The sequence below is a fragment of the Ursus arctos genome, unplaced genomic scaffold (genome assembly GCF_023065955.2).
Source record: "Ursus arctos isolate Adak ecotype North America unplaced genomic scaffold, UrsArc2.0 scaffold_4, whole genome shotgun sequence".
In the NCBI taxonomy this organism is placed as follows: domain Eukaryota; kingdom Metazoa; phylum Chordata; class Mammalia; order Carnivora; family Ursidae; genus Ursus; species Ursus arctos.
Genome location: NW_026623056.1, coordinates 83,612,188 through 83,628,284, shown reverse-complemented (window position 1 = coordinate 83,628,284; position 16,097 = coordinate 83,612,188). Strand labels below are relative to the sequence as shown.

Here is a 16,097-nt window from a genome sequence, read left to right as displayed (position 1 = left end):
AATTGCACGGGTGCATTTATACATGGGTTTTTGTAGAGTACAGTACTGTAAATGTATTTTTTCTTTCTTTTGACTTTGTTAATAACATTTTCTCTAGTTTACTTTAAGAATATAGTATATAATATATAAAACACAGAATACACATTAATCAATTGTCTATATTATTGGTAGGGCTTCTATTCATCAGTAGGCTCTTAGTAGTTAAGTTTTGAGGAGTCAGAAGTTATACATGGATTTTGGACTGTGAAGGGGGGTCGGTACCCCTAACCCCGGCATTGTTTAAGTGTCAACTGTACATTTAAGTCTTAAACTTTTTGGGTTTAGGTTCTTTTTTTTTCTCCCCCATTGAAACAATAGTTCTTAATGAGGTTATAACACAGGTTAATGATAATGCAGCTACCACCCTAGAGCAGACTGTTCTTAAGAGAGATGGTCTATTTGTTATCTGTTGCTTTATTCCTTCCTGATAGGATTCTTGTGAAGATTCATTTAAGTGAAATAAAAGTCTTAAAAAAACTTGGGACCCCCTGGGCGGCTCAGTCGGTTGAGCATCTGCCTTTGGCTCAGGTCATGATCTCAGGGTCCTGGAATCAAGGCCCACATTGGGCTCCCTGTTCAGCAGGGAGTCTGCTTCTCCCTCAGCCTCTGCCTCTGCTCCTCCCCCACTTGTGCACTCTCTCTCTGTCCCTCAAATAAATAAAATCTTTAAAGAAAATAAGCTTTAAAAAAACTTATGGAAATTATAAACCACTTCAGAAGTGTAGACTGTTGTTATTATGTAAATGTGCTCTCTTACAGGGTTTCCTGAGGCTCAGGCTTTAGGACTGGAGGTGTTCCACGCAGGCACTGTGCTGAAAGATGGCAAAGTGGTGACTAACGGGGGTAGAGTCCTTACAGTAACAGCCATCCGGGAAAATCTTAACGTGGCCCTTGAAGAAGCCAAGAAAGGACTAGCCGCTATAAAATTTGAGGGAGCCATTTACAGGAAGGACATTGGCTATCGTGCCATAGCTTTTCTCCAGCAGCCCAGGTAAATTTCTTACTGAAGTGGTTCGGGCACAGCTTCAGAACTGATGTAAATGGCTATATAAAAAATTCTAGTAACCGTATACTAAGCCATTCTGTAGTCTTTTCTCTCTATGGGACTGATCTGATTTTGATTTGCATGTAGTTTGAGTCAAAACTAGTTAGAACAATATTCAAATGGGGGCACCTGGGTGGCTCAGTTGTTAAGCATTTGCCTTAGGCTCAGGTGATGATCTCCAGGTCCTGAGATTGAGCCCCGCATCAGGTTTCCTGCTCAGCAAGGAGTCTGCTTCTCTCTCTCCCTCTGCCCCTCCCCACGGCTCGTTCTCTCTTTCTCTCTCTCTCTAATAAATAAAATCTTTAAAAAAAAAAAATTCAAATGAAATGGGAAAAGCTTTGTGGTAGCTGTTTGTATTTGAAAAATTGAGTAAAATCACAGTGATAGTAAGGACTTTTTCACCTTGTGTATTTTAAATATATACAATCATTTGTCAGTTATTCATCAATAAAGATGGGGAAAGATGGTTTATTCCTTGAGTTATCATATATTTAAATATTACTGTTGTATTTTTATCTTAGTTCCTAGTTTTGTCAAAGAATTCAAGATGAAAATATTGGCCATCTACCTTTGCAAATTAATTTGATTATACTGTAAATTTTGGCAGTCTCACTTTGTTACTGTGTTTATATTTATTACTGAAATGTATTTTTTGATCCCTTATTAATTTGTTAGCATGTATAACTCTTCCTTTGTAAAACCAATAAACTATTCATTGCAAATGTGGGTGTTGATTTCTTAAGTATATATCACAGTTACTGTTATTCATTGAGTTTGTCTATGAGAAGTAAATATGTTTTAGGACAAAATGAGAAATTTTTAGCAACTTAATTAAACTTAATCGTTTTAACTAATAGACAAATATTTAAAGTTTAAATGCTGGAAATTTTTTAGGATTAAGAACATTAAAATACCATGCTAAAAGTTTTATTTTTCACTTTAAAATAACTAGATCCCATTGAAATGACCAATTGCAAGGGACTGTGACCTTAATACTAATCTGAGTTCGTAAAATTAAAGATGAAGAAAATGAGAGGCCACAATACCAGCTGCTACCTGAGGAAGGTTTTTTTTAAATCAGTAGAACTGGGGCGCCTAGGTGGCTCAGTCGTTAAGCGTCTGCCTTCAGCTCAGGTCGTGATCCCAGGGTCCTGGGATCAAACCCCACATCGGGCTCCCTGCTCAGTAAGCCTGCTTCTCCCTCTGCCTGCTGCTACCCCTGCTTGTGCTTGCTCTTGCTCCATCAAATAAATAAATAAAATCTTTTTAAAATAAATAGAACTTTGTTTCCTTTCTGAGCATGACCCCAGACTGCTAACTTCATTGGAGTTAGTTGCCAAATCCCTCAACTCTTTGTAGCCTGACCCCTTGTTTCTAATAAAATTTCACATATTTCTTCATGTATCACTACATCCCAGTAGGCCAAAGTACTCATGTTTGTAAGGCAAGGCTACTGAATTCCCAGTGCTATTCATGAACTTTAGATGCACCGCTTCAACATGTTGGCCGTATTTAGAAGAGAATAATGCACTGAGTATCGTTATCTGCTTTTGCTTTTTCCAATATGTTTTTATCTTGTTTCTTGCTGTCTTCAGCTATAAGGAGACTTAATTCTCTACTGCATTAAGAGCCCAGTTTCATTATTTAGGGATTTCTTTGTAGAATGGGTATAATCCTAATTTTCACTTTTTTTACTCCCATTTTGGCATTCCTTTCCTTTGCATACCAAAATTAAACAGTGAAATGTTGTGGCAAAATACCAGTATATCTAGCTACCTGTGAGAAATAAGTAAGGGAAGTAGTACTCAATAGTGATACAATTGAATCAACTGAGGAAGTATTTAAACATTCAGTTTTCAGTTAAATCAAAATCTATGGATGGGGCCTGGCACATTCGTATATATAAAAGTCTCTTCTGTTTTAAATGAAATCTTTAAATTAATTTTCCCTGGCATTTAGGTGATGTGTTTGTTTTGTTTAATTCTTTAGGGGCCTGACTTACAAGGAATCTGGGGTAGACATTGCAGCTGGAAATATGCTGGTCAAGAAAATTAAACCTTTAGCAAAAGCTACCTCCAGACCAGGTAAGTCAGAGCCTGTCCTTTGCTAGTTTAACTTTGACAGACATTGTGAATTGATTTGCACTTTGTAGTTTACTGAGGAAAATGTTCCCAATTAATGCCAGGTTGCTGTTAAGTCTTGCCCTATTTAAGCCAAACCCATGGTCTTCTCCTTTCTTGTCTCTAATATTAAGGAAAGCATTCTTATCCATGATCTTAAACTCAAAAAGGTATGTCTGCCCCTTTTGTATATAATTATTTTCTTGATCAGTTCTTTGAGCACGTTCTCCCATTCTCCCCCATTCTCAGGAAAGGCATCTCTTACTGTAACCATGCTTATGAAGAAATGGCTTGTATATCCATGTTTAATCCTTTTAAAATGCAGCAGGTAATTAATTTCCTCCCCATTAGGCTGTGATGTTGATCTTGGAGGTTTTGCTGGTCTTTTTGATTTGAAAGCAGCTGGTTTCAAAGATCCTCTTCTGGCAAGTGGAACAGATGGTGTTGGAACTAAACTGAAGGTAATTAGATACCTATGTGATTGATTAAAGGCCTTTTGTGACTGATGGAAGAGAATTTACCATATATCAAATATATATTTTTCCCTTCTTGACGTATATGCACTGAAGAGAACCATATCAAATAACCATAAAATATGGCTAAAATATCTGCGTATTTCTAAAAACACAATGTTGTTGAAACTATATCTGGATGGAAGGGTTATTGGAGGGGATTAAATGTGATACCTTTGGGGGCACCTGGGTGGCTCAGTTGGTTAAGTGTAGAACTCTTGATTTTGGCTCAGGTCATGATCTCAGGGTCGTGAGATCCAGCCCTGTGTTGGGCTCCATGCTCAACAGAGAGTCTGCTTGAGATTCTCTCCCTCTGCCCCTCCCCCCACTCCCACACTTGCACTTTCTCTCTTCCTCTCTAAAATAAATAAAACTTCTTTTGGGGGCGCCTAGGTGGCGCAGTTGTTAAGCGTCTGCCTTCGGCTCAGGGTGTGATCCCGGCGTTCTGGGATCAAGCCCCACATCAGGCTCCTCTGCTGGGAGCCTGCTTCTTCCTCTCCCACTCCCCCTGCTTGTGCTCCCTCTCTCGCTGGCTGTCTCTGTCTCTATCTCTGTCAAATAAATAAATAAATAAAGACTTCTTTTAAAAAGTGGGGGGATACTTCTGGGGGCGTCTAGGTGGCTCAGTCTAGGTGGCTTAAGCATCTGCCTTCAGCTTAGGTCATGATTCTGGAGTTCCCAGATGGAGTCCCATGTCTGGCTCCCAGCTCAGTGGGGAGTCTGTTTCTCCCCCTCTCCCACTCATGCATGCTCTCTCTCTCTCAAATAAATAAAATCTTTTTTTAAAAAAATTAAAAATGGGGTACTTTTGGATCAAGTGGCTTATCAGAATTTAATATTTTATCTTTAGGTGCTTGGAGCAGCTAGCCAAATAGCAATAATATTTATTAGCCTCCATTGATAAACTGACAAGGTGTAATTTGGAGCTTATTCTTTTATGTGGACGTTTTATGTATTGTGCTTCTTTAGATTGCCCAGCAGTGTAATAAACATGATACCATTGGTCAAGATTTGGTTGCAATGTGTGTCAATGACATTCTGGCCCAAGGGGCAGAGCCCCTTTTCTTCCTCGATTACTTTTCCTGTGGAAAACTTGACCTGAATACAACTGAAGCCGTTGTCGCTGGAATCGCCAGAGCTTGTGGAAAAGCTGGATGTGCTCTCCTTGGTATGACCTTCCATTTTAATCACATGTCCTTCCTCTTACTGTATTTTAGCTCTATGTATAAAGGTGACGAGTACTAATAAAGCTAAGAAGAAAAGCTATAGATTACATGATGAGGTAAATAAAATATTGATAACATTACCTGAAGAAAACTTAGATCCTGGTGCTCTCAAGCCCCTCCACAAGGGTTACTTCTAAACTGTGAGCCAGGCCTTACCTTTCTTCCTGATCTTTGTTTACCATTTCCATCCCCATCTTTCTCAAGGTCCTCATGGACAGACACGGTTAGGGGTTATTTCCTCCTTACTGGCCTGCAGCAGCAATAGATGATTCCTTACATTCTCAGGCTTAAGCATTATTTTCCAGCAGAAGTAACACGAAGAATAAAATGTACCTAAGATTTACAGAAATATTGCTTAAATATGTATGGGAACTTTGAGCAAAATGAATTGTAGGTTGACCAAGCAATGAAACTACCTCTTTTATATTAACCATTTCTACGGACACACTGTCCCAAAAGTCAAAATGACCCTTTCAGCCATCTTTTAGAACAGTTTATAATTTGGAGTCTGCCTGCCTAGACCCTGTTTTTACATATGACCACAAAAGTGAACTATGCCGTACCTTTTAGGCCAGGGCATTTGGATTTAAGCAGACCTGATCAAATCACTTCTCTAAGCCTGTACCATTCCATCTGGAATATAGAGTGATTATAAAGATCAAATATAAATGAAAGCATTTCTAAAATTAAACTGCTGTAGAAATGACATTGTATTCAACCAAGCATTTGTTCTTTGAAGATAATGCTGTTTGGGGGCTACACTTCTCCTTTGTGGAAATTAGTACTGTTTCCCTTGAAATCACACGTGGTTGAATGTTCTGTTAGGCAGCTAATAGAGTACATTTTTCTTAACACCTGCAGAGTATAGCCACGTGTTTAATTGTTCATAATAAGAGTAGGGGCGCTATGGGGCGCCTGGGTGGCATAGCGGTTGGGCGTCTGCCTTCAGCTCAGGGCGTGATCCCGGCGTTGTGGGATCGAGCCCCACATCAGGCTCCTCCGCTATGAGCCTGCTTCTTCCTCTCCCACTCTCTCTGCTTGTGTTCCCCTATCTCGCTGGCTGTCTCTATCTCTGTTAAATAAATAAATAAAATCTTTAAAAAAAAAAAAAAAAAGAGTAGGGGCGCCTGGCCGGCTCAGTCAGAAGACCATGCAACTCTTGATCTTGGGGTTGTGAGTTCAAGCCCCGTGTTGGGTGTAGAAATTACAAACATGCATACACAAAGAAACTTGAAAAAGACAGTACCTGGTGTCAGTTCTTCCTAGACAGGTTTATAAATATTATGTGATTTTTTGGCTCTCGTTTTATTACCCTGCCAGGAGGTGAAACTGCAGAGATGCCGGACATGTATTCTCCGGGAGAATATGACCTAGCCGGTTTTGCCGTTGGTGCCATGGAGCGGGATCAGAAACTCCCTCACCTGGAAAGAATCACTGAAGGGGATGTTGTTATTGGAATAGCTTCATCTGGTCTTCACAGCAATGGATTTAGCCTTGTAAGGAAAATTGTAGCAAAATCTTCTCTCCAGTACTCGTCTCCAGCACCTGAAGGCTGTGGTGACCAGACCTTAGGTAAACACCCTCACATTTAAATTTTCCTGCTTGGAAATAATATGAGCAACCACTTAATAGGTTTAGTCTTTCATTAATTAAAATGGAATGAATTACCTTATCCTATAATTACACTGCTTGGACATTATCATAGAACTGGCCTGTCTACAGGGTCAAATCATTCTCTGTTTCAGAATTGTTGTTTTCATATGCTTTGGTTTTACATTCATAAGCTAAGTTTTTGTCTTATCTCTCCAATACGCAGGGGACTTACTTCTCACTCCAACCAGAATTTACAGCCATTCACTGCTACCTGTCCTACGTTCAGGACATGTCAAGGCCTTTGCCCATATTACTGGTGGAGGATTGCTAGAAAACATTCCCAGAGTCCTTCCTCAGAAGTTTGGGGTGGATTTAGGTAAGATTGCTAAAAGGAACTTTTGTTCAGAAAACCACTTGGAGGAAAAATGCATTATGGAAAAAAACTATGGGTAGTTAGTGCACTTGTAATTATATATATGGAGAAAAAAACTTTTTTTTTTTTTTAAGATTTTATTTATTTGACAAAGAGACAGCAAGAGAGGGAACACAAGCAGGGGGAGTGGGAGAGGTAGAAGGCTTCCCACTGAGCAGGGAGCCCAACTCGGGGCTCAATCCCAGGACCCTGGGATCATGACCCAAGCCGAAGACAGATGCTTAATGACTGAGCCACCCAGGCATTCCTATATGGAAAATTCTTAATTGTTGGGGTTTCTCAGAAAAAATAAGACTGACCTTTCTACCTCTTTTTGCTTTATTAGCTAGCTTTATAAGGCATAAAATCCTCTCATGTAATTGACTTGTATAGATGAAATGCTGTGGGGGGGTATGAGAGGTTGGTAATCTCAAGCTCTATCAAGATGGAACCAGGAACATGCCAGGAAGGGAAATGGTAGCCTGTGCAATGGATAAAGGGGACCCAAACCAAGGCATAGAAGGGAGACAAATTTGAGAATCACTTTGTGCTTAGAAGGAAAAAGAAGTCCCAAGTTTCTCGTTAAGCAAGTGAATGGATGGTAACATCCATAACATAGGAGGAAGAGTAGATTTGGAGTAGGAAGTGGGAATAGTTTTGTTTTTTCTTTTCAAATATTTACTTATCTATTTATTTTTAAAGACTTACTTACTTATTTAAGAGCAAGAGTGTGGAAGAGCAGAGGGAGAGCTCAAGCAGACTCCCCAATGAGCCCAGAGCCTGACGTGGGGCTCAATCCCAGGACCCTGAGATCATGACCTGAACCAAAATCAAGAGTTGGATGCTTAACTGACTGAGCCACCCAGGCGCCCCTCTTTATTTATTTTAGAGGAGTGAGGGAAGTGCAAGTGTTCTCAAGGCAGGGGAGGGGCAAAAGGAGAAAGAGAATCTCAAGCGGACGCCGCACTTAATGCGAAGCCCACCTTGGGGCTTAATCTCACAACCCTGAGATCAAGGTCTGAGCTGAAATCAAGAGTCAGACACTCAACCACCTGAGCCATCCAGGTGCCCCTGGAATAGTGTTTTAAATCTTCAGTGTGTTTATTGTAAGGTGTCTGAGAGCAGAAGTTGCTATCAGGCTGAAGTTAGGTTTGGTGTTCATATGCAGATAGTAATAGTTATAGCCAAGAGAGTAGGGGGACTACAGATTGTTCCTCAGTGGTCTGTCTATTTTAAAGGTTGACAGTGGTAAAATTACTGGAAAAGAACAGTCAAAAGCGGGGAGTGAACCATGTAAAAGTATCGTGAACTGCAAGGGTTTGAACATGATACTGGTCAGCAGTGTCAGGTACAGCAAAGAGATCTAGGATGAGAACTAGAAATAAGCCAGTATGATTCAGTCAGCTCAGAAAGCATTTCAGTGAGTATAGATCCCACCCGACACATGATTGTGGGGGGAATGGGTGGCAGAGATCTAGGGACGTGAATGGAGGCTGCTATTTGAAGAAACTTATTGGTAAAAGGGAAGGGGGAATCGTTACTTATATTCATAGCAAAATGAGCAAGAGGGTTTTCCCTCCCTGTTTTTACAGGGTAAAGAGACAGAGGAAGTGCTCCAACTATCATGGTCAACTAATAGACATTGGTTTGAGGGAATGGAAACTAAAGAAGTTCATATAAAGTAGCCCCTTTTCCCCATGAAGTAAGAAGGGCTTAGTGAGATGAGCAGACCAGGAATGAGGGCTTGAGGAAAGGAGTAAATAATAAAGTACACTAGGTCAGAAACAAGAATGAGACAATAAGCAGCCCTGAAGATGAAGGTGAAGCTGGTTGTGTGGTTTTTCTCCCAAAGTACAAACACGAACCAAAAAAAAAAAAAAAAATTGATTGAGTTGATCCAGTCAGACTGGCCAAGTGGAGGGTCACTCATGAGGGGAAGCAGCTGTGGGTGCACGTGAGTAGATTTGCTGAGCCGGCAGTAGAGTCAGAGAGTATGTGAAGCTGAGCAAGAACCCGAAGAGTCAGAACTAGGTTGTGATGTCGAGGTGATATCACCATATTCCCAACAGCCATTGTAGTTGAGTCACACAAATGTCTGTGTCCCAGTAAAAAGGAAAGTCAGGCCCTTACATCAGCCTCTGAAGTTTCTTCTAGGAATCATACTCCAACAACAGATTTAGGTAAGGCGTTTTCAACATTAAAGTTGCAACTGCTTATATTATATTCCGGACATATCTGATCATTTGTAGAAACTAGGCTCTTAGCCTGTAAGGATTTATTTGTTTGTTTGTTTGCTTACAAACAAATACTTTGTAAATCATTTTGCTAAAATGAGATCATAGTTTGGTAATCTATTTGTTCTGCCATTTACTATATCGTCGATATCCAGCTGTCACAATAGCATCATTTTTGAGATGAGTATTCCATTTCTTTATGCATATACCACTGTTTGGTTTTATGTTGCTGTTGACTTTTGACTATTGCTACAACAATGAACATCATAGTAGTAAATCTTTGGAGCTCAGCTTTTAAGAGTGGACATTCCCAACTTGTAGAAATGGAATTAAATCCGATAGAGAAGGTTCATAGACATGCAATGCTCTTTAAAAATTGTATCAACTCTAGAGCGTTGAAGAACTGACTGTCCAGGGCGCCTGGCTGGCTCAGATAGTAGAGCATGCGACTCTTTATCTTGAGGTCTTGAGTTCGTTCAAGCCTCATGTTGAGGGCTTACTTTAAAAAATAAATAAAAATAAAGAACTGATTATCCAGCAGATACACCAAATTAATAAGGGGAACTGATCGTTAACCCTGTTATTTAATAAAAAGCTAAATCCATAATGGCTTCCCTTTCTTAGGAGCATCATAAATAAATACTTAACTTAGTATAGTTTTGGCAAGTCAGATCCCAAAACTATAGATTCCCAAGAACTATCCAAATTTAAATTGTATGTGTGTTGTGTTTATGACTTTACTTAAAAATTTTTATGAGAGATTTTTGTTGTATTATAATAGACCTAAATCTAAATTTTAAAGTAAATATGGAAAGGGGTACCTGGGTGGCTCAGTCAGTTAAGCGTTCAACGCTTGATTTCAGCTCAGGTTGTGATATCAGGGTCCTAGGATTGAGCCTTGTATTGGGCTCCACGCTCAGCCGGAAGTCTGCTTGTCCCTCTGCCTGCCCCCGCACATGTGTGCTTGCACACCTGCTTGCTCACACTCTCTCTCAAATAAATAAAATATTTTTAAAAAATAAAAATAAATATGGAGGGACAAAAGGATATTAACCTTTTATATAGCGTAACTATTTTTAAATAGTGGATACATTTCTTGTAAATCTGTAACATAAGCCACCTAGTTTTGCATCATACATAGGGTGCATTTTGGTCATTGTTAAGACACAGCTTAACATTCACAAACCTTTATTGGAATTCGGCTGGTGACACAATTAATCCATTAAGGGATTTCTAAGAATTTAGTTAATGCAGCAGAAAACCTCACTTAATTGTAAATACTGGCCAAGTGTGTCAGCAAAAATGTTCTTGATATCTGAGGTACAAATGGATCCCACCCCACAATTGGGAAAGGCCAGTTTATAGTTCTGCCCTATATAAAATAGCAGTGCTGCTTGTAATTTCCACAGCTTTGTATATATGCATACATTATATTTTGTGTGAGGCAATACGTTAATCAGACAACTCTTGCCTGTTTTCAGATGCCCAGACCTGGAGGGTCCCCAGGATCTTCTCGTGGTTACAGCAGGAAGGACACCTCTCTGAGGAAGAGATGGCCAGAACATTTAACTGTGGGATTGGGGCTGCCCTCGTGGTATCAAAGGATCTGACAGAGCAGATTCTGAGGGATATTAAGCAGCACAAGGAAGAAGCCTGGGTGATCGGCAACGTGGTTGCATGTCCCGAAGGTAATCACTCCTTGATTAGTTGTTCTTAGGTATATAACCTGAAATACAACTCTACCCTGCCTCTGAATCTGTGCCCACCTTTTGGTCTCGCCCTTGCTATGGCAGCTGCATTTACACAGCTGCAACATGACAACACCAGGCTGGTAACACCACATTTCTCTTCATTTCTGCCTTAGGGCTCTGACACCTCTGTGTAGTAGTCACTGCACAACTACTGCCCACAGGACAACCCTTAACCAGTGGGGTGAATAAATACCCATTTTAGGGATAGAAGAAGGGAGCAGTTCTGAGGCAGAGTCTTCATGGTTCTTTTGAGGGTCCCAGTGGAATCAAGCCCCAGTTGCCCACAGTGGTGACCAGTTTAATAACACACTCCTATATTGGCTGTCCATATCACTTTTCCCAGATCCTCCCTCTGATTTCCTGGAATCACTTCCCAGAGTAATCTTCTCACAGGCAAGACGTTATCTCGGGCTCTATTTTGTGATTCAGTTAAACTCAGGGAATAGTGAAGCGAGCACCCTGACAAGTGCTGTGTATACTCAGGACTGTGTTAGAAGTACTAGAAATTAGCAGAGTGGCAGAAAACCCACTCCGATTAGCTAAGAGATGCCAGGGCTTACCGATTATGTCTGTGTCTGCCTTTCTTCCTTTATTATGTAGGTTTTATTTCAAGCAGGTTCTCCAAATACCAGAAGAATGTCTTGAGCCCATATCCTTGAGCTCACATTGCAATAGGAAAGAAAGGCCCTCTCTTCCTCAACATCCTGTATCGAATCTTTGAGTGGCCTCACTTGGGTCACGTGCCTCCCCTGAGGCCTGAGATAGTGGCATGCTGTGGCTTTTAGTTGAAGTAGGTAATTATATGTATTCTCTTTCAGGAAGTTTTTATGAGTGAGTAACATGAAGTAATACAAGTCTGTTCTTCATTTTAGTCCTTGCATGTCTTATTTTCAGAATGAAGTATTCTCAAGTTTTCATAAAATATTTTCTTTCTATTATTACTGTTAATTCACAGTTGTTCCATTCTTATTTATTGGGTGTTTTTGAATTGAAGGTTCTCCTCGTGTGAAAGTCAAGAATCTGATAGAAACCATGCAAATAAATAGATCAGTATTGGAGAATGGCACCCTGAAAAATCATTTCTCTGTCCAACCAAAAAAGGCAAGAGTGGCTGTCTTAATATCTGGAACAGGTAAGATATGCCTTCCTCTTTACTATGGGGCTGTAGAAATGCTCTTTCCAGGTTCCTGGGTGGCTCAGTTGGTTAAACATCAGCCTTTGGTCCAGGTGCTCCTGGGATCAAGTCCTGCATCGGGCTGGGCTCCCTCCCTGCTCAGTGGGGAGTTTGCTTCTCCCTCTGCCTCTCCCCCCGCTTGTGGTTGAGTGCAGGCTCTCTCTCTCAAAAATAAATTAAGTAATTAATTAATTTAAAAAAGAAATGCTTCCCCCCCCCCCCCCGCAAAAAAAAAAAAAAAAAACCTCCTTCTGATTGTGAGGAAGCTGTCAGTAGAGCAGGGCATGGGATCATTAAGGACTATTTGTTATTCTGTGTCCTCAGTCTTTCTACTTTTCTCGGGCTTTTGAGACACCTAAAGGAAGAGTAGAGGGTATCAGGAAGATGGTTGAAGAAAGAGAAACTGGAAAAGATGGAAAATCCAACTTTTGTATCATAGCTTTCTAGTTAAAAAGTCTTAAAACAGCTGACTTTTTTTTTTAATTGGTAATAAGAATATGAAATTTATTATTGACTTATGGATAGAGGGGTAAAATAATAAGAGTGTCGTATTCTCTCAGATGAAGATAGCATGTTTTTCCCTCTGTTGTAAGTAACATTGCCATGAACATCTTTGTAAATAAACAGTACATTTCTAGGTATCTGCATATCTAATTATTTCTTTAGGATACATTCCTGAAAATTTAATTGCTTTCCAAGTACATTTTAAGGTTTCAGTATACTTTAGGCCCAAGTTGATGGTAAAGCAAAGAAACCGTTGTAAGGGTCACAGTGGTTTCTTCTTAGGAAGGTTGATTTTTGAGGGCATCTGGCTAACTCAGTTGGTAGAGCATGTGGCTTTTGATCTCAAGGTTGTAAGTTGAAGCCCCACATTGGGCTAAGAGATTGCTTAAAAAAATTAAATCTTTAAAAAAAGATTTTTCTTGTTTAATTAAGCAGCTTATTCCTCACCAGTCAGTTTTTAAATTGTGTTACACTCTTTCTCTTTCTGTGCTCAATCATAAGATACTGTTTTGCAGGAGCAATTACATATCCTAGAACCGAGAGTGCCTACGTTTTCATAAGCTATTAATCCATTATCCCAGGAGAAAGGGAGTTTAAAAGCCTCACATATTTTGCCAGTCTTTTCTAAGACATTTCTTCAGAAATCTTGACCATTCGCTATACAAAATGGAACATACCTTTATTAAGAAATTGGAGCTTCCTGGGGCGCCTGGGTGGCACAGCGGTTAAGCGTCTGCCTTCGGCTCAGGGCGTGATCCCGGCGTTGTGGGATCGAGCCCCACATCAGGCTCTTCCGCTGTGAGCCTGCTTCTTCCTCTCCCACTCCCCCTGCTTGTGTTCCCTCTCTCGCTGGCTGTCTCTATCTCTGTCAAATAAATAAATAAAACCTTTAAAAAAAAAAAAAGAAATTGGAGCTTCCTTATGTGTTTCTCTCTCTTTCAGGATCAAACCTACAAGCTCTCATAGACAGTACTAGGGAGCCAAGTAGCTGTGCACACATTGTTGTTGTTATCTCCAACAAAGCCGCAGTGGCTGGCTTAGATAAAGCGGAAAGAGCTGGAATTCCCACCAGAGTGAGTTACTTTGAAAAGTGTCTTTCTTGCAGACTGTATTTAAACTCATAACCTGCCCTCCCCACCCCCTGACAAGACCTCCATCTGTAAGGGCAAGTTGTTGTTTGAATTTCTGGATTGGGGTGTGTATTGGGCTTGCCTTTCTACTTCATCCTCCCCATTCCTTAATTCTTTATATCAGGTGTGTCTTCATGAGAAAGAAGGGAAGTATGGTCTATGTACAGGTTGAGTTTTAAATCGTTTTTGGTAAAAGTTGTGCTTATCTTTTTCTGTTACAGGTAATTAATCATAAATTATATAAAAGTCGTGTAGAATTTGACACTGCCATTGACCAAGTCCTTGAAGAGTACTCCACAGACATAGTCTGTCTTGCAGGATTCATGAGAATTTTATCTGGCCCCTTTGTCAGGAAATGGGATGGTAAGCAAAAACTGTGTGACACCACATTGAGAAATCTACTGAATGCAAATTACAGGGTCATTAGCTTCCCAAACAATCCCAATGGTGAAATATTTACTGGCCCGTTTTAACACAGGTCATAATTTAATTTCCTTTGCCTCGGCTCAGAGAATGACCCAATGATCATTTTATCCTGTGCTTTTTATCAGTTTTCTCTGGCCTGCTGTATTAATCACTTTTTCTAATATAGCTTAGGTTACTCACATTACTGATATTTCATCTTCTGAATAGATATTCAGTAGAGACATTTTTACTTGTGTAGAAGCAAAAGAAAGTGATTCCCTATATCCAAAATGAAGAGTCCGTCCTCTCTTTTGGAAGTGTAGACCGCCACACATGGCAAGGAAGGCATTGTTCCTGGAAAACACACCTTGTGTTATTGCCCTTTTCACTAAAGTTTTGACTGCATCCTATTGCCCTTTTTGTGCACCTGTTTGGACAATAAATGTATTCCCTCTCCAAAGGGTTTGTGTTGTCTTAAGTGAATGTGGTTAGACAGAATCCTTGTGGTGTAATGTAAAACTGGCAATGCCTGTGGTGCCATAAGGTGCACACAACTAACCAGTCTAGCATCTGGCTGGTGGATGTGCCACTTCGTGCTTAGAAGTCAGGCACATATAGACACCATGCAGGAATCTCCTATCTTTCTAATAGTACGTGCCAGTGACAGGCCGAATTTTCTTCAAGATCTCTATGATCAAGAGTTGACCCCCCCATCCAACTTTCAGTCACTGCAGACACCTGTGCGTGTCTTCAGTTGTGCAAGGCAGGAGCTTGCTGCCGCCAGGGCCTCATGGATGAAAACCTTTATTTCCCTTTATTCCATTTCTGTCTTTTACAAAGAAACACCCATCCCAGAGAAATCGTGCTACTCCTGACTACTGATTCTAGACAGGAAAACATATGTCCTTTGGTAGAGTACATAGGATTTTTAAATTCTGACCACTGTGTTTTTATTAATTTCCAGGGAAGATGCTCAATATCCACCCATCCTTGCTCCCTTCTTTTAAGGGTTCAAATGCCCACGAGCAAGCCCTAGAAGCTGGGGTCACAGTCACTGGGTGTACTGTGCACTTTGTAGCTGTAAGTATGTCTTTTTCTACCAAAATATTATTAGTGTCTATATGTAAATTATACTAGCTAGAAATAATGTTCAAAACTTCTTCCTTCTGCAGGAAGATGTAGATGCTGGACAAATTATTTTACAAGAATCTGTTCCAGTGAAGAGAGGTGACACTGTTGCAACTCTGTCTGAAAGAGTGAAATTAGCAGAGCACAGAATATTTCCCGCAGCCCTCCAGCTGGTAGCCAGTGGAGCTGTACGACTTGGACAAAATGGCAAAATTCATTGGGTCACAGAGGAGTGAAGCCTCCGAACCCGGGAATAGAGCCAGTTCGGAAAGAAGTCTGGTGATTTGGATGGTGACTTTCATCATGGACTCAGCCGAGAAGAGCAAATGCTAAAAAAGAGGTCTTCACCCTCACCTCTGGCTGTTTTGTTTAAGGAACAGAGATTCGTTAAAAACAAGACCGGTACAGCATGTCTAGGACCCACGTGTGTCGCCTCCACTGGTCTTTAAGGGTTTACCTGTTCTGGGCCTTCTTGTTCATAATCAAGTTGGTCATTCAGAATTCCTTTCACTTTCAGGCAGACAAGATACCAAAACTCTTAGTCTTCTTCTTCTGAATGATACTGCCTCCATTTTTTATAGTTTATATGTGCTCTTACTAGAGCACATTGAAGAGTTAACCCACAAGGCTACTAAGTTAATATCTCTCCCCTATATTATCTCTCTGTACTGGTTTGAATTGAGACTTCTCTACTCTAATTATCCTGATCATAATTTAGTGTCATAAAATTTGTGTGTAGTTCCCATTTCTGAGGGATAGTGTACTTTGTGCTTTGAAATATCATTAAACATCCCTCTAATTATTGTCAGTTTCTATACTACCCA

General features: G+C 40.3%; 1 protein-coding gene across 4 annotated transcripts in view; it reads left to right on the top strand.

Annotated features, from left to right (window-relative positions):
• The window catches only part of GART (phosphoribosylglycinamide formyltransferase, phosphoribosylglycinamide synthetase, phosphoribosylaminoimidazole synthetase), a 29,213-nt gene extending 13,116 nt beyond the window's left edge, over positions 1–16,097 (top strand). For all 4 annotated transcript variants that reach the window (XM_057306582.1, XM_026511333.4, XM_057306583.1 and 1 more), the window contains exons 11-22: positions 799–1,030; positions 3,074–3,168; positions 3,556–3,665; positions 4,686–4,884; positions 6,263–6,514; positions 6,759–6,911; positions 10,663–10,869; positions 11,927–12,064; positions 13,553–13,683; positions 13,962–14,103; positions 15,110–15,225; positions 15,318–16,097. In XM_057306582.1, coding sequence (XP_057162565.1) covers positions 799–1,030; positions 3,074–3,168; positions 3,556–3,665; positions 4,686–4,884; positions 6,263–6,514; positions 6,759–6,911; positions 10,663–10,869; positions 11,927–12,064; positions 13,553–13,683; positions 13,962–14,103; positions 15,110–15,225; positions 15,318–15,509 — 1,967 coding nt within the window. In that variant the 3' untranslated portion in view covers positions 15,510–16,097. The remainder of the gene's footprint in view (positions 1–798; positions 1,031–3,073; positions 3,169–3,555; positions 3,666–4,685; positions 4,885–6,262; positions 6,515–6,758; positions 6,912–10,662; positions 10,870–11,926; positions 12,065–13,552; positions 13,684–13,961; positions 14,104–15,109; positions 15,226–15,317) is intronic.